Here is a 27966-nt window from a genome sequence, read left to right as displayed (position 1 = left end):
AAGAACGATACAAACTGCAGATATATATATATATATATATATATATATATATATATATATTATATATAGTATACTATTATATATTCATATACATACATTATATATATATATATATATATATATATATATATATATATAAAGAATCCTATGTAGGTAAAATAGTGGTTTAGGTCAATATGACGGTACAGAATCTTGAATCAAATTGATACCTTCCATATTTAGAGTAAACTAAACTGATTTTACTGAATATAATTATATTCGCTTTATATACGTGTAGAATAACATGTTCATCGGTTTTACCAACAGCTATAAGACGTTTTCTGCTTCATAACAGGGAATATACTGGCCATTAAGATGATTTATCTTAAAATCTCAAGATAAGAGTAGAGATAATTCAGTTGTTCTCTTTTAGGCGAGTTTGGAGGGTCCTCTTCAGAAATGAATGATCAGTCTTGGGGATTATTCGTGCATTTCCATCTGAACTCTTGTCCCCATTCGTGGATCCACAAATTGGCAACTAGAAGTGAAAAAAAATTCTTTAGGCAATGAAAATATTTCAATGTCAATGTCTGTAAAACCTATTATTATTATTATTATTATTATTATTATTATTATTATTATTATTATTATTATTATTATTATTATTATTATTATGTTTTTTTTATTTTTTTTTTTTTTTTTTTTTTTTTTTTTTTTATTTTTTTTTTTTTTTTTTTTTTTTTTTTTTTTTTTTTTTTTTTTTTTTTTTTTTTTTTGCTCTATCACAGTCCTCCAATTCGACTGGGTGGTATTTATAGTGTGGGGTTCCGGTTGCATCCTGCCTCCTTAGGAGTCCATCACTTTTCTTACTATGTGTGCCGTCTCTAGGATCACACTCTTCTGCATGAGTCCTGGAGCTACTTCAGCCTCTAGTTTTCTAGATTCCTTTTCAGGGATCTTGGGATCGTGCCTAGTGCTCCTATGATTATGGTACGATTTCCACTGGCATATCCCATATCCTTCTTATTTCTATTTTCAGATCTTGATACTTATCCATTTTTTCCCTCTCTTTCTCTTCAACTCTGGTGTCCCATGGTATTGCGACATCAATGAGTGATACTTTCTTCTTGACTTTGTCAATCAACGTCACGTCTGGTCTGTTTGCACGTATCACCCTATCCGTTCTGATACCATAGTCCCAGAGGATCTTTGCCTGATCGTTTTCTATCACTCCTTCAGGTTGGTGCTCGTACCACTTATTACTGCAAGGTAGCTGATGTTTCTTGCACAGGCTCCAGTGGAGGGCTTTTGCCACTGAATCATGCCTCTTTTTGTACTGGTTCTGTGCAAGTGCCGGGCATTCACTTGCTATGTGGTTTATGGTTTCATTTTTCGTATTGCACTTCCTACATATGGGAGAGATGTTATTTCCGTCTATCGTACTTTGAACATATCTGGTTCTTAGGGCCTGATCTTGTGCCGCTGTTATCATTCCTTCAGTTTCCTTCTTGAGCTCTCCCCTCTGTAGCCATTGCCAATTGTCATCGCTGGCTAGTTCTTTAGTCTGTCTCATGTATTGTCCGTGCATTGGTTTGTTGTGCCAGTCCTCTGTTCTTTCTGTCTTTCTCCTGTCTCTGTATATTTCTGGGTCTTCGTCTACTTTTATTAGTCCTTCTTCCATGCACTCTTTAGACCACTCGTCTTCACTGGTTTTCAGATATTGCCCCAGTGCTCTGTTCTCGATGTTGACGCAGTCCTCTATACTTAGTAGTCCTCTCCCTCCTTCCTTTCGTGTTATGTATAGTCTGTCCGTATTTGCTCTTGGGTGTAGTGCTTTGTGTATTGTCATTTGTTTCCTGGTTTTCTGATCAATGCTGCGGAGTTCTGCCTTCGTCCATTCCACTATTCCTGCGCCTGTATCTGATTACTGGCACTGCCCATGTGTTTATGGCTTTTATCATATTTCGGCGTTGAGTTTTGACTTGAGTATCGCCTTGAGTCTCTGCATATATTCTTTCCTGATCGTGTCCTTCATCTCTTGGTGTTTTATATCTCCTCCTTCCATTATTCCCAGGTATTTGTATCCTGTCTCATCTATGTGTTTGATGTTGCTCCCATCTGGTAGCTTTATCCCTTCAGTTCTCGTTACTTTGCCTTTTTGTTTGTTGACTAGGCGCATTTTTCTATTCCAAACTCCATCCTGATGTCCCCAGATACAATCCTTACAGTCTGGATTAGGGTATCTATTTCCTTGATGCTCTTACCATACAGCTTGATGTCGCCCATAAACATCAGATGGTTGATTCTGTTGCCTCTTTTCTTGAGTTGGTACCCGGCATCCATCTTCTGTAGTACTTTTGTCATGGGAATCATGGCTACTACGAAGAGTAGTGGGGACAGTGAGTCGCCCTGGAAGATCCCTCTCCTGATATTAACCTCTGCTAGTCTTATTCCAGAGCTTGTAAGTATTGTATTCCAGTTGTGCATTGTATTTTTGAGGAAGCTGATGGTATTTTCCTCTGCCCCATATATTTTCAGGCATTCTATTAGCCATGTGTGTGGTATCATGTCGAAGGCTTTCTTATAGTCTATCCATGCCATGCTTAGGTTGGTTTTCCTTCTCCTACTGTTCTTCATTACCATTTTGTCTATCAGGAGCTGGTCTTTTGTGCCCCTACACTTCCTTCTGCAGCCTTTCTGTTGGTGGGGATGGTGTTTGTCTCCTCTAGTAGTTGTATAGCCTTTCACTGATGATACCTGTTAGTAACTTCCACATTATTGGTAGGCAGGTGATAGGCCTGTAGTTACTGGCTATATTTCCCTTACTCTTGTCTTTTTGTACTAAGGATGTTCTTCCTGTGGTCATCCATTTGGGTGCTTGGTGATTTGAGATACAATGCTGGAGTTGTTCTGCTATTCGTGGGTGTAGGGCCTTGAAGTTTTTGAGCCAGTATCCATGGACTTCATCGGGACCTGGGGCTTTCCAGTTTGGCATTTTCTTTAGTTGGTGTCTGACTGTGTCTGTCGTGATGTCTGTGAATCTTTGTTTTATTCTCCCTGTTTCTTCTTCCTTGACTTCCTGGAGCCATGTTGCATGTTTGTTGTGTGATACCGGATTGCTCCATATGTTTTCCCATAGTCTCTTACTTGGTTCGGCTTCAGGGATTTCTCGGGTGGTTGTCTTCCCCTCTTAGTTGGCTGTATAGTCTTTTCTGGTTGGTTCCGAATAGTTTGTTCTGTTGGTATCCCTTATTCCTGTTCATGTACCGTTGGATCTCGTGTGCTTTGGCCTTAAGCCTCTGTTTTACATCTTCTATTGTGTTGTTTAGTCCCCTCTCTTGTACTTTGTATTTCTCGTTGAGTTCCTCCCTTGTTTTCTTGCTTCTTAGCCTTTTTTCTGCCATCTCTTTCAGTTTACTCAAGTCAGATCTCATCACCATGATTTGCTTTTCCAGGCGCCTTTTCCAAGGAGGTTGCTGTTTTGGTTTCTGTTGGGTTGGTTGTGACGGTGGTGTTGGTGTTCGAATCCCCATCAGTTCTGCTACTAATCTTGCTCCTGCATATGTCAAGTTATTTGTTTCTGTGATACTGGTGGTGTGTATTAGGCCCATTATTTCATTGACCTCACTTGTTTTCTCCTTTAATTTCTTGGTGTCTAATCTTTTCTACCCATTCCGTCCTCTCTGTTATGGTCCATTGTCTAATCTTTTCTACCCATTCCGTCCTCTCTGTTATGATTATTATTATTATTATTATTATTATTATTATCATTATTATTATTATTATTATATTATTATTATTATTATTATTATTATTGACAGAAATTTACATCAGAAATTAGCACGCCAACAAATATACATAAAATAGTTTTACGGTCATTATTACAAATGATTTGTTCCAGATTATGTTAGGAAACTTTTGAACAACTTTAAGACACACACCATCATAAAAAAAATAACATGCTTGATAGGTTACAATGTTGATCTAAGCATCTCTAAATTCTGGATAAAAAATCCTGCAATTGTCCCCTGGATGCAATAACAAACCTTTGTTGTAGCCTACTTGTTCCCTAAGATTCCATTTTAGTTTGGTGTTAAAAAAATGATGACGATCATCGAATGTGAGATGTTATGAAAAAAACAAAAAAAAAGAAAAAACAACAAGGACAAAATGCTTACTCCATTTTTCTCCAAGAAGCACAGGGCACGAAGCATGGACAGTTCTGTAGTCACCCTCGCCGCTCCTCTTCAGATTGAACCAAAACAGAGCAGAGCCTCTTCTTGCCGGAACCGCAACGCCAAGGGTTGGGAACACGGTCGATCCACCTGCTTTCACATCATTCAGCTGAAACAAAAAGAAGGACTTAAAGCAACCAAGAGCAGTTTAGATTTTTCTTATCGATGATGAACACTTTAATGAAATATTTTGTTGTGCAAGTTCATTGAGAATGGTTACCTATTCATCTAAAATACTTGCAGTAAGATTAAGTAAAACTTTGGACAAATAATTTCGCGATGACTCTTCGGGATATCATGCGGTAGGTTTTGATGGGGATCCTTATCCAGGTCCAAATGCACTCGATGTGTTTTATTCCTATTGCTCTTCACTTATACTTACAAAATATAACTAGATATTAACGTTAAGAGTTCGTTTACTACAGAATTTCTATTGAGTCACGACCAGCGCTCACGCTTACGTGCCGTGAAAATGATAAAAATGTAAAAAAATGATATATATTTCAGAGTGTACTCATTTTCTCAAGTGACAGCAATAGAGGGGAAGTTCGAGACGGTAAGTTTTGCCCCTAGGGACGTTATGTACCTTTCAGAAGCCAGGACCAAGGAACTCCGCTCTACTATACTTATACAGAGAGGGGTTCAGGCACCGGTGAGAAAAGTTGGACCGTGGCCGGACAATAGCAATCGGAAACATGTAATTAATTATCAAGAGGGTATCGTTGTTCTACACAGAAAAAACATTTTCATACACATATGGTGTATATATATATATATATATATATATATATATATATATATATATTATATATATATATATATATCGAGCTTTAATATCTAATTCGCTCTACCTCGGAATTAATATATTTTCATATATGTTTAACCGAAGGGGAATTTTTTAGTCGATAAGAGATTTGTCAGCTCATGGGCGCGAACCATCGACACCTACAAACCCAGGACGCACAGTGAAGCCTTAGACCACACCGCCACCGCAAGAGGTGTGTTAGGCTTCACTGTGCGTCCTGGATTTGTAGTTGTCGATGGCTCGCGCCCGTGAGCCGACAAATCTCTTATTGACTAAAAAATTCTCCTTCGGTTAAACATATATGAAAATATATTAATTCCGAGGTAGAGCGCATTAGATATTAAAGGACATTTGTAGCTCGATGTATATATATAATGAATCACGGTAATGTGATATGACTCATATATATATATATATATATATATATATATATATATATATATATATATATATATATATATATATCTATATATATATACATTCCAACCGTTCTCGGCTGGTATACTTACGTAGAATAACATCGTAGACATCCGGTCACCTTGGTGAGGCGAATCATCCAAAGATTTCTGAAAAATAACATAAATGAACGTTACTAGTTGCAACATTAGCCAATGTGTACGACTGGAACACCTAATAAGGAAGTCAGTTAAATTTCATCGCAAGTAACTAATGAAATGTCTGTTCTGAGCCAACCTTTTAGAGATGTTTATTCATAATATTACAAACGAGATTGTTGGCGTTTGCCAAGTGGGTTTGAATTCGGTGCTGCTGTCTTCCCTACCCTAACGATCCCCTCCTACCTACTTACCTACCCCGCCCCCATCTGGGGCAGACTAACAGGTTTGCGGGAGGAGGGTGTATGTCTCCCCTACCCTCCTGTTCCCCTATCTACCACGCCCCACCCTGACCGGACAAAGCAGTTTGCAAGAGGTGGGTGGTTATATCATGTCTCCCCCACTGTTACCTGGGGGACGACAAACAAGCTCATATAAACTCGGATTTTATTATTATAGATGATCACAGTAGAAAGACTGGCATTGACTAATGCCAAGCTTTTCGATAGCATTGCTGGTGTCCTGAAAACCTGAAGTCGCTTTAAGATCCTTCCTGTATTCATTTCGTTGGGTAAAACATTAATGTATCTACGGTGTTATCTTCCCAAGCCTTAGAACGTCTGTAATTTCTAGGGGTTCGGTAATTCTGAAAAAATGGTAAGTCTGAAGATTCCCCTATTACTTAAGTTTGCATGAGACTCCGGGTCTCTATAGATCTGTTACGTCGTCTTAGATCTATTGTGAGTCACTGTCAACACCGAACATAATGACATAAGTTGGTGAGACATTCTATAATAGTGCCCACTAAATTGCATTCCTGAGTCTTCTCATTAGAGGAGATCATCTTTCACCCTGTGCTTCAACAATTTTAGTCGTCATAAATGCCTCTTGAAGAGTTTTTTTTTATTTATTTTTTTTTCAGTAGTTAGTTGAATGTTCAACTACGTGCTTAGATGACCAATGATTGCCATCACAGATGGAAAGTTCTAAATATTTTCCATGCCAGTTTAAGATAAGAACTTTCCGTTGTTAAAATTTACACGTTGTTGAGAAAAATTTGTTTAGTATATGCCCTGTTTTTTAAGAGGTACTGATAATATGACTCATCGTTGTTACCTAAACTTACCGCACAGTTGAGCTGAAGTTTTTTTTAGGGATAGTTTTGTGAAAGAGTTTTAACACTGGAGGTCATCTTCGTTGAAGATGTAAAGACATGAGAATAAATTATCGTTCAGGTTCTGAAGGTGATACTTCTCAAGCGCCATCACTTGTTTTACTTTCCCTTAAAGGGGATATCAATGCTAAGCTCATATTACAGAGACAGCACTTAAAGTAGTGTTTTCGGACATAGTATATTAAACAGATCATCTTTACATTTGTTGCATGATTTAAATGCTTCACGCCACACAGGAAGCACGAGAATTTGTACCACACATTTCTTACTAGAAAAATTGAAGATGTCAAATGTTGCTTAACGTTGTCTAAGATTAAGGAAAAGGCAAAAGAGAAGCAGTCATTCGTCTTCATTAACTATGAGGTAATGTTGCCAAAGAATAAATACTGATAGTTTTATGTTCAAATTAGACATGAGTAGAGGTACGCCAGAAGGAAAAATACAACACGTTATGAACAATAAAGAACTAATATTTCTAGGATCCTAATAATATACAAAATATTCTATCTTGGTCTACCCTCCCTATTTTCGTTACCTGCAACTCATTTGTGAAACTGTTAACGAATAAAGCATTTTAAGTAACTGATAGCGTCCTTCCAAAATAGCAAACATTTGATGAAGACAGTAAGATTGCCTTCAGTATGCTGAGGAGTGTAGAAGGTAACAGAAATTCTTATGCAGTTATATTGCAGGGCCGTTGTTAAAAAGTGGACATGAGTCTATCGCCCCCTTTCCTTTGACGTTGTCTAGTATTTAGGGCTTTTGACCTTCCGTTATCATGCATTCCACGTCTCTTATGCGGGCTTATTGCAAACAACCTCAGTACTGCACTTACACGCACTGTTAATGAGCCAAGGAATTCAAGGTGTAAGTTAGTTGGGCAATGGTGTTGCGGTCAAAGACTGCTTTGGGTTTATTTGGGATCTGCCGTAATGTATCATGTGTCCCTTTGGATTTAGCTTAGTTGCTAGATATCAGGAATCACGAGTATAATTGTAATTATGCAAAAACGAAGCGGCTTTCGCTCATTACTTTGTATTTAGTGAGTAGAGTTGTGCCGGAATTGGTGGTCAGACATCTGGAATTTATTTAAATGCATTCATTTTCATGGAAAAATTTGATCTTGGAAATTTGCCACTAAGAAGAAGAAGAGAAAGTAGAAGTAGACGTGCTCATTTCATCAGCACAACCAAAATTGTTGCGCAAACTTACATTGCGCAAGTCAAAGAAGTCTACGTGAGCATCATAGTGACCTCCAATGCCGTAGTTGAGGACGTGCAAGGGTTCGGCAGTCTGCGTCGAGAGTCCAGTCATATCCTCTATGCGGTCGAAGATCTTTGCAACTTTTGCGTCATCCTCAGGTCTCACCCAAGCTCTGAGGAGCGAAAAGAGGAATTCATTCAGATGAGAGGCTGCTGCTCGTTGAAGAGCATAAAAGTAAATGAAATGACACACAGTATAAAATACATTGAAGAGAAGGCTAAGATTGCCAGTAATGTAATTTGACTTCTCTATAGTAACCTGTGGAATCAGTGATCCGCATGTAATAAGCGATAGACATTGTTTCTGTCATGAAAACAAGTATAGGCATACATTACCTAATATATGTTTGCCTCTATGCACCAGCACATGCACACACACACTCACACACACACACACACACACATATATATATATATATATATATATATATATATATATATGTGTGTGTGTGTATATATATATATGTATGTATTATATATATATATATATATATATATATATATATATATATATATATATATATATATAAATAAAATCTGCTGGTCACGTTTTACCAGATACATATGTAATCGCAATAACCACGATGCACTCTGAACTTCTGGAATTCTTCGTGCTTTTATGGATACGCTTATCACCACAATGCCTTAAGATCTAAGTTCAAGAAATATGAAGAAATTATGATGTCTGGTAGCGGGAAACGAACTCACTCCCCATAATCACAACGGCACCACGTTGCCGACCTGAACTCTGGGTCGGCAACGTGATCTCGTTGTGATTATGGGACGTGAGTTCGTTTCCCGCTACCAGACATCATAATTTCTTTATATCTCTTGTACTTGGATCTCTAGGGTTGGTAGTGACAAGCGTATCCACAAATGGACGAAAAATTTGAGAAGTTAAGAGTGCATCGTGGCTATTACGATTATACACACACACACACACACACACACACATATATATATATATATATATATTATATATATATATATATATTGTATATAAATCAATAAATAGATAAAATATGTATATATAGCCTATACATACACCTCTGTATAAATGTCTTTATACATGAGTTCTTTCTCTCTCTCTCTTTACTTTAACAGAAATTACGTTTTTCCGATCCGTGCGAGGGATTTCCGAGCCTCGTGCGTGGTGAAGGAGTGAACCATGGTGGTAGCCAGCCGAGGCATGGAGATCTCTTTCAGCAGTCGTGTCTCGTGTTCCGAAAGGACATCGTGGTACACGATGATGACTGGGTCTGGCCACATCAGTTCGACTTTGAAAGGCATGAGTTTGTAGCGTCCGGAATTACCAAATATGTATCCACATTTCAGGCCGATGTAAGCTTCAGGAGGCTGGGAAAGAATAGAGATAGAGTATGAGTAAAGGAGTGAGTCATTGGGCCCTGCTCTGGTTTGTCGCATTTTGGCTCCGTCCAAGATGGAAATTCTTGGTCGGTGTTTTGAAAAATTAAGTGTATTCAGATGACAGTCTGGTTTAATCACCTTTTCCTGAAAGTTTACTCGTCGTCACTGGCCAGTTTTGAATGTCTCCCAAGTTCGTCAGTAGAAAAATATAAAAATGTCACAATATCTGATTACGGTACCTACATAGAGTTTGCCAGGCTGAAATGCTCTGCCATGAACACAACGAATAATTAAACAAGTGCTTCCTTCCTCAGATGGTACCGGAATTTAGTTGGCGTGCATTATTTCCACTTATCTGCCCATGGTGTACAAGACATTCATTAGTTGAAATAAAGTAATACTGAGTAATTATAGCTAGATATATATATATATTATATATTATATATATATATGCTATTATATAACCAATATATATAAGTATATATATATATATAGATATATATAATAACTATATATATATATATATGATATATATATATATATATATATTTCAGCGATCGAACCAGCGAATATAGGTATCAAAAAAACAGTGACAGACCTATGAACAATGGATAACTAATTCCTTCTCAAGGTTTTATGGCCATGCCTAACTGTAAATTCATTGATGTGATAAAGAATGTCTGCCGTGCAAAAAAAAAAAAAAAAGCACATAACCCCCTTGAGCTGACCTGCAATTGTTCTCCTCTGCAGAGACGACGATACAAGTCATCCAATTTATCCACTTGATCGAAATCGTCGTGTTTTGCATAGATTTGTTTTTGGAAGGATGTGGGGATTCCTAGGCCAGAAAACTGGTCAAGAACATGGTCGTCTGATTTCTGGGCCATTTGAGTAACGAACTGTCGCTGAAAATAGAATGAAATACATAATAAATATATGGAGGTGACAATTTCTTTTTGAAACCGATCAATATAATCCTTCTTAAACAGTTACCAACTATCTTGTGTGCATTAAACGCTCATGCATCATGACTAAAGTGTTCCCATTACAAATGATCACCTCGGATGTTGTTGTCTGAAAATGCCTAAAGGTTCTACTGAATCGTTTCATAGTAGAATGTATGTTATTAATGTTGTTAATAGCACTGCGAAACAAGTTCTCATAAAAAGGAAATGTTTTCCACAAATTAAACTTAATAAAACGTAAAAATACTTTTATCTTAGGAGCTTCGATCGTTTGGAGAGGTATTATGCTCTTCCAAAGCAGTAGATATCCAATCAATTCTTGTAATTTTTTTTCTTTAGAATTAATAAGATTTTTATATTTTCTGATTTAGCAAAAACCTTTACCAACTATAGAAGGGCATGACCGCGTTGTTCTTGAGAGAAACATGAACCTACCATCATGACTCTGTGTTCTTGCTGCTTGGTGATTTTCTCTATCCTCTTCTGCACGGCGTATGTCAAGGGCTGGGAAGCCCTCAGCAACTCCAGTCCTTTGTCGTACCACTGGCTACTGAGATCAAATTCCAGGTTCTTGAAGCTCTGTTGTCCCAGCCGGAAACAATCGTCGGCTGGAAGTAAGCATTCAATACAAAACATTTGCGTACACGCATACAAGCCTTCTCCCACAAGCAAGATCTATTCCAAATAGGCTTAATACATTGGCTGCATACATAATTCCAGTATATATATTATATACATGACGTATATATACATATACACATATTTCTAAAACTATATGAAAGTCACTTATAGCGGTCCAGCATTAGCTACTTTGGTTATTTGCGGATTTTTCTGTTGCATGTATTTTACAATACATAGTGGAAAATTCGGTAATCACCGGATTTTTTTGTTAGGTAATATTCACTTATTACTGTAATTTCAAGCTATTTACATGACTAAATACATATTCTATGATAAAAAAAAGGATTAGCTAATTTTCAAATATTATGATATTAAGGTCTATGACGGCTTTTACTCCTTTGCCCGTTCGAATGAATATATATATATATATATATATATATATATATATATATATATATATATATATATATATATATACTATATATATATATATATATATATATATATATATATATATATATATATATATATATATATATATATATATTATATATATATATATATATATATATATATATATATATATATATATATATATATATATACACAAATACATACATATATATATATATATATATATATATATATATGTATAAATACATATACATACATACATACATTTATATACATTGAGCTACAAATGTCCTTTGATATCTAATTCGCTCTACTTCATAATTATTACATTTTCATATATGTTTAACCGAAGGGGAATTTTTTAGTCGATAAGAGATTTGTCGGCTCCCGGGCGAGAACCATCGAAACCAAGACGACAGTGAAGCTTTAACCCACACCGCCACCGCAATAGGCCATAAGTTTATGCCGCCTCTCGACTACAGATACCTGTCGCTCTCAGGTGTTCGTTGTTATTGGAGTCCGCTGGACGGTGTTTCGATCCCATGAGGGGACGAAATTATTATCAACTAAAAAATTCCCCTTCGGTTTACATATTTGAAAATATATCAATTCCGAGGGAGAGCGAATTAGATTTTAAAGGACATTTGTAGCTCGAATTATTTATATGAATCACGATGATGTGATAATTATTCATATATATATATATATATATATATATATATATATATAATATACATATGAATATGCTATGTGTGTGTGTTTAAATTCACTTGAGTGTGGATTTATAATATAAAGAAAATTATTATCAGTGATTCCAACGAGCTGTTAGAAAGTAATCATTTGTCCCAAACTGACTTTACCTTAAACTGTCTCCGAGTAAGAGCGCTGTGTAGATAGATATTAGCGAAATGTTTGGAATCCCATACGTTTAGCCTTAATATAGGCGCGCGGGGCGGTGGGGGGGCGATTGGAGCTGAGTTAAGGAATCGAATCTAGGTTAAAAAGTCACTCACCAGTTAATTCCTGAACGGCCTTCGTACCCTTTATGTCTCCTTCCACGATATCGTCCAGCGCTAAGCCGTAGGTATCCTGGAGACGGACCAAGGCGTAAGCTGCCCCGTTAACATCAGCTTCCACTGGAACATCGACGCTCTCTCGAAGAAGAGTGATGTTTGCTCGGACCGCTGTTGAAATTTGACAGTCAATGTAGCATTCAACAATGTTTCAACTCAATTTCATAAAAGAAAGTAACTGATAACTGGTGTAATATTTTCTATATAGAGAATGAGAATGAAAAGAATTTAAGAATGCATCTGTATTAAGGATACTAGGAGGAAGTTTTTTTATATATAGATAAAATAAGCTCCTATGGAACGTGCATTATAACGAGTTTAAGTAGCTCAGAAGCCAATTTACCTGCAAGTTCCTCTGCTCTCAAAACTTGGAAAATACGATGAGGGGCCGGTCATCAAACTTCCAGGAACCTCAAGAGTTTGACCATAATATAGGGGATAGCATAGGAACAGAGAGGAACACAGAAGGAAGACCGAGAACCCTGGAATCACATAGGGAATAAGTCGCTGAAGAAAATTATCTCTTCATCCTTCGGGGTAGATGATTGCCAAAAGTTCGGTCTGCATTTGCAGAGATATTTATTTCCAAAAGGCCAGAACTTTACAAGATATGTGAAACGATTAGTTATTAGGACAAGGAAACATTTTTCCATGGAGTAAAATACAACAAGAAGATATGAAGAAAGCTAGTTTAACAAGAACATTTTTATTTCAAAAGTTGTGTCCTCTACAATGACTTCTATGGTGATGACGACAAAGTGTGAGTTTGCATCCTTAGCGCATAACAATGTCAGCACTATCATGACATTTACACCCGTCAGCAGTTGATTGGTTTTAATAAGAATCTACATGAACAGCATTTTGTATTTTGTGTCCAATTATCATTTAAGGCAGGTTTTTTAAGACTAAGAAATTTGGAGATATTTCAGGTTGTGAGTCACTGTCTGTTTTTTATGCCGGAATCTTCACACACCGTTAACTATCCTATTCAGATCTTTTCCCTCCATGTGCTTTGACAAGACACTGGCCGAAATGACAGACTAACATTCTATTAATTTGGTTGTGTTGATCGATGCAATTGAAGTCTGTGTGAGAGGCACCCTCGTGTAATTCGTCTTGGCCCTTCGCATTCAGGACTGACTGGGACAAGGGATGTAGAAGACGGGCTTCTGTCGCTTGTGCACAGCATTATGGGAAAACTATAAATGGCCATAAACATAATCTGGATTGTAGGTTTTTAAAAGTTAGTACTAGACCCTTTTTAATAAACTTATTATGTTAAACCCACCAATGCAGTAAAACACAGATTACGTTCAACTTGAATAATGGTTTAAAAACAGGAGCATAATTTCATCGTATACTGATGGTATTGTAAGATAATATGCCGGTATTTTTGCTAACATGTGCAAATACATACTACCCAGTAAAAAGGGCATTTAATAAGAAAATTACAAAAGCCATTTATTAGTAGGAAAATAAGCAAGTTACATTAACTGGAAGAGCAACTCTGCCCATCTCCGTTAGAAAATAGCCAAGACTCATCGCGATAGGTTTTAGGCTAGACAAATCAAACACAAACAAAAAGATGATTAGGCTCTGCAACACATAAAATACAAGGTATAATAACATGGAGGAGATGAAGTGATTAAAAATTAGTCAATTTGTCCTATAAGATGAAGCAACCGAATCTGTTATTCCATTTTCCATTTTATATCTGTGCCAGCTATCAGTGACTTTTGAGACGTTCGATTCGAAAATAAATTTCTTTTTGAATAAACTAATTTTAAGAAACGTTAATGTTCTATCTAGTTGGGTAATTCGTTCCTTTCAAGGCTTTTCACATTCGTAGACAAACCATGACGGTTGATTCTGCTAGTTTAAAATGCGTGGGATAGATCAGTGAAGGAAAGTGTTCTTGTCACGCATCTTAGAAAATCACGGCGATTTCCAATTTGAATTCACACCAGAGAGCAGTAAAAAGATCGTTTGATATGTTTAATACGTATACTGGCTAGAAGCTAAACTGGCTGACAAACATGGAGGTATACCGATGCTGAATTACGATTGAAACTCCCGCTGTCTGCACAGGTTGTCCCCAGAGAAGAAACCCATTCATATTTTGACAAGACGAGGGATAGGTAAATAAACATGATAAAACCCGAGTCATCTCACGGGATGCGTAATCATCTCTCAATCAGAACCTGGAGTATTTCCCGTCAGAATCAATGAGCTACAAAAAGAATAGATAAATAATAATGAGCGTTGAGTTATACATAACAAAGACATGTAAGGACAATAGCGTTATTCCAGCGTCATGGCTAACTCTCCAAGTCGGCGACAGTTGAAATATTTTACACTACACGGGGGACACTCATGATTTTATGGCGTGTATTATTATTATTATTATTATTATTACTATCATTATTATATGAGACCTATTCTCATGGAACAAGCCCACGTGGCCATTGACTTGAAATTCAAGCTTCCAAAGAATGCTGGTTTCACCCTCCCACCGCTGACCCCACACTGCAGCTTTAATTGTTTATGATATATAGCTAGGGATTTTTCGTCGCCCGAGGGAGTGCGAACTCGCGAAATCTGAGCGGCATGCCCCGACGCTACCAGCGAACCCGCATAAGAGAGAGAGAGAGTGAGAGTTAAGTCACTCTAGCATATACAGTATAATTTCCAGATTGAGATGTTCAGACTCGACGAAAAGCTCACCTTTGGTGGTCGTGTCATGAAGAGCATTTTGAACTGGGCTGTAGTCGTGGGTGAGACGACGCAGGAAGTGGTAACTGTTTATCGGATTGTTGACATAGTCGGCGTCTTCTCCTCCCCAGCTTTCAACGTACCTGCAAGAAAGAATAATCATGAAACAAACAGTGACGTGACACATGATGATTCCTCCTGGCGTCATCCAAACTCAGTTCAAGAAATTAGCTTCGGTTAAGATGTCCGGCAATCGGAATAAACTGTAAATGGAAGTTATGGTGCTGCAGCTGGACTTGAAAACGTAATTTGGTGTTGTGGATTCATTGTATGAATAACCTTATATCATTGCGTTTCCTTATATTACACTTTAAATCAGATTTCCAATGTATATATATATATATATATATATATATATATATATATATATATATACCATATACATACATACTTACATACATACACACATTATATATGTATATAATATATAATATATGTGTGTGTGGTGATAACAGCGAAAGCGATTGGTACTTTTGTTTATTTCTCTGTAGACTTAGCTATTGTCACACTATTAAGCGACATACAAGCATGTATACATACTACTACTACATACATACTACATTGACATCATTATATATATATATATATGATATATATATATATATATATAATATATATATATAGTCTGTATTGAAAATGTTTGGATTCATGACCCGAATCTCAAGAGAGAGAGAGAGAGAGAGAGAGAAAACCAAACATTTTGATAAGAAACACAGTCACCACCTATTCTTTCAAAGGGAGCTTACTCATGGTATTTTAACAATTTTTGACCGCTTGAAGCAGATGTCAGCTTCCCTTGATATGCAAAGCTTGTATTAGGATAATACTGGCCATGAAAGTTGCATTATCCTAATAGGTGTATAGAAAATATAGTAAGGACGCTTGACACAGGCCGAGTACAGGTTTGTTACGCACACTCAGACACAACTGTCTTTTAAAAAATCACCGGACTCTGTGTCGCGGAGAAAATATAATTTTGCAATCTCCTCTTTTGCAAAAGAAATTGTTCGTTACATTTACCTTTGCAAATGATGGAAGAACCTTATGCCTTCTCTTCCCATCATTTAGTCTCCCGCAAACCTTGAGAGTTTCATGCGTCATATCGAGACTCGGAATTCGTGGCGCTACCACCAAGTAACAAATTTGCTTTATTAGCATAACCCAGGATCCAATCCCGGGCAAAAGACGGCGTATTCTTTCACAGTAGACTGAGAGTGAAAGAAAGCCAATAATAATCGATCGATTGGATTATTTACTAAGTGATTGAACTAGGGAAAGGGGAAAAAAATAGTCGACGAGTCCATGAAAACAGTAATTCTAAATGTTTGATACGGCTGAGGAATCTGGAGGATACACACGAACAAACCTACACACGTGCACTTACATATACACACTGACTTGTCAGAGGGCAGTGGTAAAGATAATGGAAATACGGATGTTAAGATAATGTACATTCTAGCAGGAAATTTTTGTATTTGTTTTTCTAGGTTAGAAAATACTAACGAGGAATCTCACGAGTCTGAGCTTGGTCATCGCTTCGTCTTGTTCAAAGTAGAAAGCAGAAGCCTTCGAAGGTAAAATAATGCACAGCTTAAAGGCTTAGGGGCAACAACCTACCTTTTGCGGGACAGTCTCCGCAAGCTGCCTCCCGAGTTTTTGTCATCTTTCCAAATGCTTAATTTTATAGTACCGGACAACAACACATACCACGGTAGTTTATTCAACCTCACTGACGTGTTGCAGAGAATATCAGTAGGTACACATACATACATACATACATACATACCTACGTATGTGTTAAAATATATGCATATATTTCTATGAATGTAAAGTCTTTTAACCAGACAGGTGTATCACAGCACAAAAGAAAAGGCGATGATAACTGCCACATTTATACTTTAAATAAAAGCCGCATCGTAGATAAACCCGCTGTGTAAATATCATAAAAAAAAATAGCCATCTCAGGCACCTACCTACTGCACTCAAGATTCTTATACGAACGTGAATGTTTTTATGATCACAAATATCAAGCCACAAATATCGTTTAATATCAAATTCACTACAACTTGGGAGTAGCTTATCAAGGTCTATAACTTACACACCCAAGGGGAATGATAACTGAAAAGTGCTCCGTCCCCGGCAGGATTCGAATCGTTGCCTGATAGAAACAACGATCGGTCCGGGTGGTCAAGGTCGCTGTTATTGATCATCTGTGGTTTGATCTGGAAGCTTGACGTAATATCCCTGATGCGCAAGGTTAAATACATTACAGTATATGTTAAGAATAAATTTAGATTCACTATAATTCCATTCACGAAATGTTTCATTCATACCTTATACAAATTATGTTTAACGCAAATCACAATTGTAATGTTACAAAGGCTAATTTTAAAAAAATATTTTTATTATTTTATAATATACATACAATATTTACAATAGTTCTTTACAATGAAATTAGCATGGCTTGATTCTACTAAATATAAATAACAGTACTATAAGGAATTTAACTGCAATACAAAAAAAATACAGACTAATGGTATACTTCCATACACCTATGTTTATTAGTGTCAGACGACAATAGTAATAGTTACAAATCCTGGTAGCCTTGGAAGGATAACAGTAACATCCTGTAATTGAGCAACATATTACGGCAATATTACCATAATAAAAAGGAAAATCCATCTTAATAAAATAACGCGGGGAATTCGCAAAATAAATCAACAGCAATAGCTTTGAATTGGCTTCATATGCTTAGTAGAAAGTTGCCAGACAGTTTGTTTTTTTGTCATTTTTGGCTGTCGTTCGATGATTTTTATTTTTTATTTTTACTTTTGTAATACTTTTGGGTGTTTACATGCCAATCTGTTACGTTACAATTTAACTTCCTTTTAATCTCGTTCGTATGGTTTACCTCTTGTGTGATTTTTCTCTTCTCAAAGGATTTGTCTTTTTCCAAAGAGTAGACGGTCTTTATATTAACACTGGACAGCTTTGATCTGTCTAACTTAGCATCCTGCAGGCAAACAAGTTCTTTGCGACTGCTGTAAATGCCAAGTGGAAGTGATGAAAAAGAAAATTTGACTGTAAAAACCAGTTATTAACTGAATGGCGTGCCTTTATTCCCAGTATCTAATTATCGAGAAGACAGAACCGTTCTCTTTCGCATTACCAGAATACGATATACTTTTTTCGTACCAGTTCTTTGGGGACGGCATTACAAGGATTTCCACAAACCTTATTACTTTTTATGACTCCTAATTCTTATGTTTTAAAGAGTAAGTCTTGATCCGCATAGAGCCACTGAACGTTGCTCTCATTTTATTTTCGCTTACTTGGGGAGTAAGCGTACAACCTATTTTGTTGTTGTTGTTCTCTTGGGGGAAGGGGGGGGGGGGGGTTGGGGTGCGGGCGAGCGGTGGGCTAGGGAAACCTAAAACGGTGTAAAAAGGTGTTTTACGTTGAGTTGAAGATACAGGAATTTTAGGATAGGATATTTACGATTTATTTGTTAGAATGAAAGTGTAAAAACTAAATAATGTGCATGTTAAACAGTACAGATTAATTATTTTTAATAAAGTATAGGATATTTATTTCAATTTTTGTTGGTAAAACACGGCTCTATTTACCCGTAGACGCCTTGAGTAAGCTGGAGGTCGGATTGCAACTTATTAGTGTTGCTCAAGCGGCAGAAAACGTGTGTTTTCCTTATTTGTTATTATAATAATAATGATAAGAATAATTTGGCAGTAATTGTCATTGATCCTTTCCAATATATATATATATATATATATATATATATATATATATATATATTTATAAATTAATAATAATGATTAAATTGATGAATGGATCGAAGTGTTTGTATGTTGTTTTTATAAGTCTTATCTTTGATATCACCTCAAGAACAGAAAATTCATAAAATGATGGAAGATAATACAGTAAGAAATATAAAACGTTAATAATTCTAACTTTTTGCTGCACATCATAATGTACTTATCTTACGATTTTAAAGGAAATATATGTTGAAATTAGAAAAGCAGTCTCAGGGGTCGGCAAAATGGGAAATTTGGGATATTTCTTGACCTTTTGCATATTCATTATAGAATTGTAACATTTGCGCTACATTTCTTAAGAGTCGACCATCAGTTCGGCACATTAGAGTCCTGCGTGTTTTTTTAATTGTTGAACACCAGTGGCCTCTTGACCAGTAAATATAAACACATGACAGAATACTAAGATCAAAGATAGTACATTCGCTTTTTACAGACGTAACACATAATTGCCAGTCGAAACGCAATTATGCCTCCCATGTAAAAGAAGACCTAAAATAATCTTCTTGATTCACTGAAGTCTGTGCCAAGGTGATCAGGCCAGATGGAACACGGAAGTGAAAACTACAGGGGTTCTCAGACTTGGAGGTCTTCAACCATAAATCAGCAGAAAACATGAAAATGGGGTGATCACTCCGTTTCCATATTTCTTTACTCAAGACGCTATAGTGGCTCGAACAGACTGACTAGTATCTTTTTTGAACAAAATCCCTAGATGTCCGTGCAATAAACAGAGCCAAGAAGCGTGGCGATAGCATTGCATTTTGCTTTTCTAAACCCATCGTAAACTTTTCACTCAGGTTGACATTAGCGTTCAAAATGTGAATGAGACAGTAGTTTTTCACGTCTCAAACTCAGTAACGTTTTGACAACAAAAGCGGTGCGGGTACTGGAAAGTTAAATGGCTGAGCCCCGTAGTTGGGTAGTGCCGTCAGTGGACCTCATGCGATGTACTGTTGGCATTACTTAAGGTTCTTAGCAGCGTGCCTTCGGCCCTTAACTGCAACCCCTTTCGTTCCTTTTACTGTACCTCCTTTCATATTCTCTTTCTTTATCTTACTCTCAACCCTCTCCTAACACTTGATTCATAGTGCAACTGCGAGGTTTTCCTTCTGTTACACCTTTCAGACCTTTTACTGTCCATTTCCGTTGCAGCGTAGAATGACCTTATAGGTCCCAGTGCTTGGCCTTTGGCCTGAATTCTATATTCAATTCAACTCAAACTTAAATGCCTGAGGTGTATATCTGTCATGTGTACAGCATTTCCACAGTGCTTACAATTGCTTCTAAAGGACGCGTTTAACCTTTATGAATACATCCTCCTGGGTTAATAATAAGACGAACTATATTTCTCAGACTGGCTCCCACACATTGAGTCATATACTATAACCAATCAACTGGAAATCCATATCGTAAATCTAGATACACGTTATAGCCACAAGACCCTAGTTTCTGTAGATATCTGGAGAAAAAGATAATATCGTAATCCTACTTCCTCAGTACACGCCTAAGATCTCAACAATACCGACGCCTTGGGTGAGATATCTACCAGATAAGAGAAAAGGAAACCAGAAAGTCGCATTGAAAACAGGAAGAGCTTATTGTATGGAATAGCTTCGCAGGAAAGCTTCTTTCTCCGTCTTCAGATTCATTTCTCTATCTATAGGCCTGTTTTAATATGAAAACTTGGTCTGAACATGTTTCTCTCAAATTGGGATCATGAATAGTTTTTTTTTTTTTTTTTTGACTTGAAAATGCTATTGAAATCTTATGAATGGGCAAAAATCACACTCTTCTAACATCTAACTCTCTATGAGTTTCTCGCATGTAAAAGGTACATGGTATACACGCATAATCTTTAAATGTGTGTGTGTCGACATATTAATGCTCCAATTACTCTGCTCAGTTGCGGTTTTTTCGAGGTTTCCTGTCTGTATGAACTGGCTGTTTTCCCTCTTTCTGTCTGCCTGTCTCTCCTTCACACGTTTCTTGTTTTTCTGTGTGCAAAATGAATATGGAGGAACCCTACGTACTTTATATATTAATAAAAAAAATATGTGGCTGGAAAAAAAAAACATACACACAATTAGAACCACAGAAAGGGCAATGACAAAATACGTAAACGCAGCCGTACTGTTGCGTTCAAACGGTCTAATTCAGACGTTGTGCCTGAGACGTTCCCCGCGCATGAAAGCAAGCCGAACAAATGCTCTGTGACGTGACTCAGATAACGCAACATGGTAATGATGCTTGCAGTGGGGGAACTGATCCTTGGCATGTTTTCCCACCGTCTACAGGACACGCTATCGACTCCGTTCGTCTCTTCGGTAACCGTCGCATGACCGAACGCGATTTCCTCTTCACGGTCTATGAAGACTATGATTGACAATAGGCGGTTCGCCATTCTAAGATGGAGGGAGTCGACAGACGTCTTAAGTATTGGTTCCCAACATTGTTCTCCATGCGATCCCAGTCTTGCGCCTCTAAGCGCGACACAGCCTCTTACGGATTCTTTCCTTTGAGATGAAGATACCTCAGCGCCGGCTGTAGGGAAAGGATTCTTGGAATAATATTACGCATAGCTCATTTTTCAAATTTGCAGTGTAAAGAAGGCACTGCATGGCACTGGGAGCTAGAGCAGAGAGAATAAAACCGTTTCATTTATTTTAGATGTCAAACACATTAAATCAAATGTTAAAGAATCTTCTTTTAATGGGACGTGTACTGCTGCTTTTCGGTGTTAAGATGAAGATGACATGATTCTGTTTTGTTGCTTCCTTCAATGACTCACCAACAGGAAAAATGTCTCTAATCGACAACACAACCACTGGTGGGTAATTGCAAACAATAATGCGGAAGTAAAAACTTACTTCTGTCTCGACAGTATTAAACAGCATCTCCAAAGGACTCGACAATACAAGATATTAACCACAACACTGGTAATATATAATACAAATATTTTCTGCGCCAGAGAATCCAGTAAATACGTGTGCAAGTACAGTTGTATATACCGGCAATATATCAGATTCGGGAATTAAGCAGATGTGTTTGTTTGCATTAAGAATTCAAGGGCCCGACGACCCTAGACAAACGCTCAAAGCGACTTCTTTTCGACTGGCCATCCACTGTCAGGTTGCCAGGTCGTCTTTTCGGCATTCCTGATGCTCCATCTGCTTTTGCATTTCCATGATTGCCGCCATGTCGGCGGCCCGTTAACAGCGGAGTATCTTCGTTCATCTTATGGCCTCAGGAGCTGTCATTACTCATTTGCATGCTTCCGCAATTGACGGATAGTCAGTCGTGCGATTTGCTGAATAGCCTGGGATGAATATGGGGACTGCATAATGCTGACTCTGCATTCTTTCTCTTTATCCACATATCGACTACATAATATAACATTTTAATGATATTCAGTGACTATACGAGAGGAAAGAGTTAGGGACTGTAATTTTGAGTTTCAGAATGTAATTATTTCTATTTCTATACTTTGGGATGTGGGGTTTCAGATATCTTTCAGATGCAAATGTATACAAACGGAAAATTATTTCGTTCTTTCGTATTCGATTATTCTTCTGAAACCCTAGTCAAGAAATTCCATTCAAAATATAGGCAGACTAATTGGACTCACTAACCTACCAATGAACTCATTATGGTAGAAGGAACTCCAGTGACGACGGTCACTACTCTTTGGAAGAGTAGGTCGTCTTTTCATGGCTATAAGGCTGCTGTTCAGGTTTTGCGGCTTTCGCCGTCCGCTAGGATTGTTGGTCGCTTTCAGGAGTGCAGAATGCAAGCGAACTTTTCGTGTGCTGAGAGCAAGTTAGCAGGTTACGATGTAGCAGCAGTTAATTGTGGTTGTGGAATGCTGCTCAACTAGAAGGGAGGGATCTTCAGTGCAGGGGAAAGCTTTCGGGAATGTCTCCATGCTGAGAATGGAATAAATGAACTGCACACACACACACACACGACACACACACACACACACTACTACACACACACACACACACCACAAACACACACACACACACACACACCACACACACACACACATATATATATATATTATATATATATATATATATATATATATATATATATAAGCGCTAGTATTTATGGTGGTATGTTTAATATTCGTCATACATTGTACTGTGGTGAAAAATAAACAATGCCGTATTATGTCACGTCTGTTGTATATTAATTGGGTAAGCTTCATAAATTACCTATTGTGTCCTTTTAACCTACAATAAAGGAGTAAAATGCTGACAGTTCAAGTTACTCTCTAACGTATAGAGGTGGATGGAGATGACTAACTTCCGATCAGTCATAGAAATACTATGAATCATGAACTCTAAAGAGGCTTGAAAATTCATTATATATCGTAAGTTAAGTATGTCTTACTTTTACCAGACCACTGAGCTGATGAACAGCTCTCCTAGGGCTAACCCGAAGGATTAGATATTCTTAAGTGGCTAGGAACCACTTGTTCACCTAGCCACGGGACCTACTGCTTATTGTGGGATCCGAACCACATTATATCGAGAAATGAATTTCTAATCACCAGAAATAGATTCTTCTGAGTCCGCGTTGGCTGGGCCGGGAATCGAACTTAGCACCACCGTATTGGTAGCCGAGCACGAAAACCACTCGTCCAACGAGGAACTATATATATATATATATATATATATATAATATATATATATATATATATATATATATATATAGTATACGTACGAAATATCAGCTCAACTGCTGTAACTGTGAATGTACCTCCCTCGCACAATTAAACGCCTTGGTCTGTCAACAAGGCGCGCAATTATATTCCACGCGTTGGAGGCTGTAACCGCATATTACGGAACGGCCCAACAAAAGCTGTTGCAAGAGAATTAGCAGTGGCAGTGGACTAGACTCAGTGAGATTTCTCTTAGTAACAATAGGAAATTTCAGTCACCTTCAAAAGATTTACTCTTGAAGCAACGCATTTGTGCGTTTGTAAGACAAATCCAGATTTGCGATGTTCTCGCTTGGCTGACGTTTTATTGCTATCTGCTGGGTACAAAGTTCAGCCGAGGTAAAATATTCACTTTTTCTTTTGTTTTTGCTCATCTGAAAGGGCACTATTGTCCTAAAGATTCTCCTGACCCACTGGTAACCCCTTTATTTGGTCAAAATGCTACTGCCATAGATTCAAATATTGAGTAAAGGTATGTATGATGGAAAAAATTTTTTTAATTCGCCACCCGTGAAAACTAACGGAAGGATCAAATTGGCGACACACTTCAAAACACGAGCAATCACGTCACACCGTTATACGGATCTACAGCTTGTTCACGCTCAAGCAAGCAACTGTGCCACCGATTCCCCTTCACGCTAAATTTAAATCCAGTTCCACTCACAGAATGGGAATGTTGACATTGCGTCCTACAGATATTCATAGGCGAAAACTAAAGGAATAGGTTGAAGATTGTGGCAAATTTCCCACCAGAGATGTCCCTAGCCGTTTTCAGTCCAAGCGCGTATCAGGTGACAATCCCCTTTATCACTATTTAATGAGATTTTAATAGCTATTGTTTCCCCCCCTCCCAACCCACCTCTCTCTCTCTCTCTCTCTCTCTCTCTCTCTCTCTCTCTCTTCCCGTTAGTGTTGGAAGTAATTTGTCATTCTTCTGTCTCCAAAAACTTATCGTATACTAGTATTTTATCAATGACGAGTAGTTGACGCTGATGAAAACTCTTATGAATAATATACAAGAGGAAAAAAAAAGATGCAAAACAGAAAATCAACCTAAAAGCAGAAGGCTGTGACACAAAGTTTAAACATCGGACATACATAAAAGAAAGGCAATCGATAATAAGAAAATATTCAGTAGGAGTTACATAATAACCGTGTCAAAATTATACCTCAAACACTTATCATGAAGATTCCGAAATAGTAGTGAAACAGATAGAAAAGAAAATGATCAAATGAAAAATGAGGACGCTCTTAAGATTAGTCCGGGGCAACTCATGCAACCCATTTATTTGATCTTCTTCAGTCAAGGGAGAGACCGAATTCAAGGTCATGGTGCTATAGAATTTGGTCTTTTATTCTTCTCGAGACGTTTGCCAAAATTTTCATGATGATGGGAGAATGTAATTGAATTATCAACCTTCATGCTGAGAGGCTCATATATCAACTATTCTAAATAATAATAATAATATTATTATTATTATTATTATTATTATTATTATTATTATTATTATTATTATTAATCAGAAGATGAAACCTATTCATATGGAACAAGCCCACAGGAGCCATTGACTGGAAATTCTAGCTTCCAAAGAATAGTGTTCATTAGGAAGAAGTAAGATAAGGTAAACGTAAATACAGAAAAAGAGACTCCACTTATCAAAAAAGAAAAAAAAACCACTTTGGTTAGTGACAACACAACTGTTATCTCAATAGTATTGATTCCTTGATACGAAACAAGGTCAGACTGGTTGTAAATACACATCAAAACGATATCTCTCCAGCACCCAACCATCTTTTGAGAAAGGTATAACACTGACTGGTCACTCAAGGTTAATTCAGGTGAAATTAGAAGCAATTTAAAAGTAGGTTTGTTCGTGATCTTCTGATTTATATATATCAAGAAATTAGTTTCGTCCAAAATGTTTGTTTTGCCTTTTTTGGTTCCTAAATCATTTCGCTCATTTATTTATTTATTTATTATTTGTTTCTCACGGGTCTCAATGTTCTTATCCGACATGAAACCCTTGTGAGACTGTGCCTGTCCTGAGCAGATTTCCATACAGACACAAAAGTGTACCTTGTGCCATATATATATATATATATATATATATATATATATATATATATATATATATATATATATATGTGTGTGTGTGTGTGTGTGTGTGTGTGTGTGTGTGTGTGTGTGTGTGTGTGAGTGTAGCAAAGTCCACAATGAAATTCTTTTTACAAATCATAGTATATTAAATATATATATATATATATATACATATATATATATTTACGTATATATATATATATATATATATATATATATATATATATATATATATATATATATATATACAGAGCTTATAGCTTTCGTCCAACTGCTGATTTTGGTGATCATGTCCACAGCAATTGGACGAAGGCTATAAGTCCATACATATATATTTTTAATATATGTTTTCTAACAGGAATTTCATTGTGGACTTTACCTAACGTTTATAAGTACGACATAGTACGTTTATATTTCACACACACACACACATATATATATATACGAATATAATATATATATATAATATATAATTTATAGATTAAGGCAGTATGTGAAGAGAGGTTCAACTTACTGCTGATAAGGTTTACGGATTGGCTTATGTTGTAGGAATCTGTCTACGGGGTTCAGGCACGACTCAGCAGTTGAAAAATTGAAGCGGCAGTGCACACTCTTTTGTTTTTCTTTCTGAAGCCATCACTATTAGGGTAAACGTGACTAATACTACATTAGTACAATATATGTATGTTATATATGTAATATATAATATAATATATAATATAATTATATTATATAATATATATATATATATATGCTAGTTAGTTTATTTACACAACTCTATATATATATATATATATATATATATATATATATATATATAGTTAGTTAGTTAGTTATATTTACACAAGTCTATATATTTATCTATGTGTATATATATATATATATATATATATATATATATATATATATATAGTATATATATACTATATATATATATATATATATATATATATATATATATATATATATATATATATATATATATATATAGAGAGAGAGAGAGAGAGAGAGACGAGAGAGAGAAGAGAGAGAGAGCAAATGTTTACATACATACATTTGCATTCATACTTATATACTATGAAAAAAAAATACTTTTTTGAATTTATTATTCAAAGACTAGAGACCGGCTACGATCTTCCCCGAAGTGCTGGAAATCTTTCCTTACGGCCTGGGTTCAACTGATAGGCCTCCTGAACCAGTGCCATCGTAGAATAGAACAGAATAATAGAAAATATGATGTCATTACCTGACTCTAGGTTACGAATGTCAGCGGATTTGCTCGGTAAATAATGAACTGGTGTAATTAGCAGCTCATAGCCGTGAATACAAATGTACTTATCCTAAGGATTCTGCAGAAAATTAAAAAATGTGGCCACTTCAAGGAAATGATTGCTTTTGGTTTCTGTGTGTGTGCATAAACGGCTGTTTATAAAAAACAAAATATAAATGATTGTCATACATTATTTAATGTACTCATATATCTATGAACGAGAAAACGTTTGAGGCAATACAAGCAGACTCACACATATATGTATATATATGTATATATACATATACTCTTAAAATACCATTCAGCGGAAGCCTACACTATAACGAAGTGAGGTCTTTGCAGCATTAGCAGTCGGAGAAGGAATGCAAAGAAGAAACAGCAAACCCGCACAATACTGTTAAATGAAAATGACTTACTGCTTGATCGTCTGGAGTCGTTCTTCTTCTTTCTTGATGTAGTTCTTGAGAGTGAGGATCACTGCGGCCTCATTCTCCACTAGTTGTGCCACCGTTGCTGCCGAAGTATGTACGTCACCGAGAGTGCTGCACGATAAACCGCCAGGAAGCAGCAAAAGCAAGGCACAGGAGAAGAGATTTTTATAGCAGCTCATTCCCGAAATCATAGTTGCTGGGAAAAATTTTTGTCTCCAGCTTCAAGACTGCATAACTACCGGATACAGAAAACTAAAAGCCCCGTTTAGGGCAAAATTATTAAAACCGAAGCTACGATAAAACTATGAAAAAAGAAGAAGGAAACTATCCAGACTTTTGAATTTAGCTCAAACGAATTACTTCACAGGAGTCTCGGCGCTCTGAGA

The 27966-nt window shown here is 36.7% G+C and overlaps 1 protein-coding gene across 1 annotated transcript; it reads right to left on the bottom strand.

Moving 5' to 3' along the window:
- Positions 1 to 149: 149 nt before the first annotated feature.
- On the bottom strand, positions 150 to 27966 carry LOC135220727 (prolyl 4-hydroxylase subunit alpha-1-like). The gene is made up of 10 exons (XM_064258164.1): positions 27566 to 27966; positions 15175 to 15305; positions 12391 to 12561; positions 10778 to 10950; positions 10106 to 10282; positions 9121 to 9365; positions 7960 to 8122; positions 5529 to 5585; positions 4158 to 4323; positions 150 to 517 (listed from the first exon to the last, which is right to left on the bottom strand). Exons 1-10 carry the CDS (start codon positions 27769 to 27771, stop codon positions 447 to 449), a joined length of 1560 nt encoding a protein of 519 aa, XP_064114234.1. The 5' UTR covers positions 27772 to 27966; the 3' UTR covers positions 150 to 446.

The sequence above is a fragment of the Macrobrachium nipponense genome, chromosome 20 (genome assembly GCF_015104395.2).
Source record: "Macrobrachium nipponense isolate FS-2020 chromosome 20, ASM1510439v2, whole genome shotgun sequence".
Lineage (NCBI taxonomy): Eukaryota > Metazoa > Arthropoda > Malacostraca > Decapoda > Palaemonidae > Macrobrachium > Macrobrachium nipponense.
The sequence above is the reverse complement of the archived record's forward strand: the minus strand, read 5'-3'. Positions and strand labels throughout refer to the sequence as shown.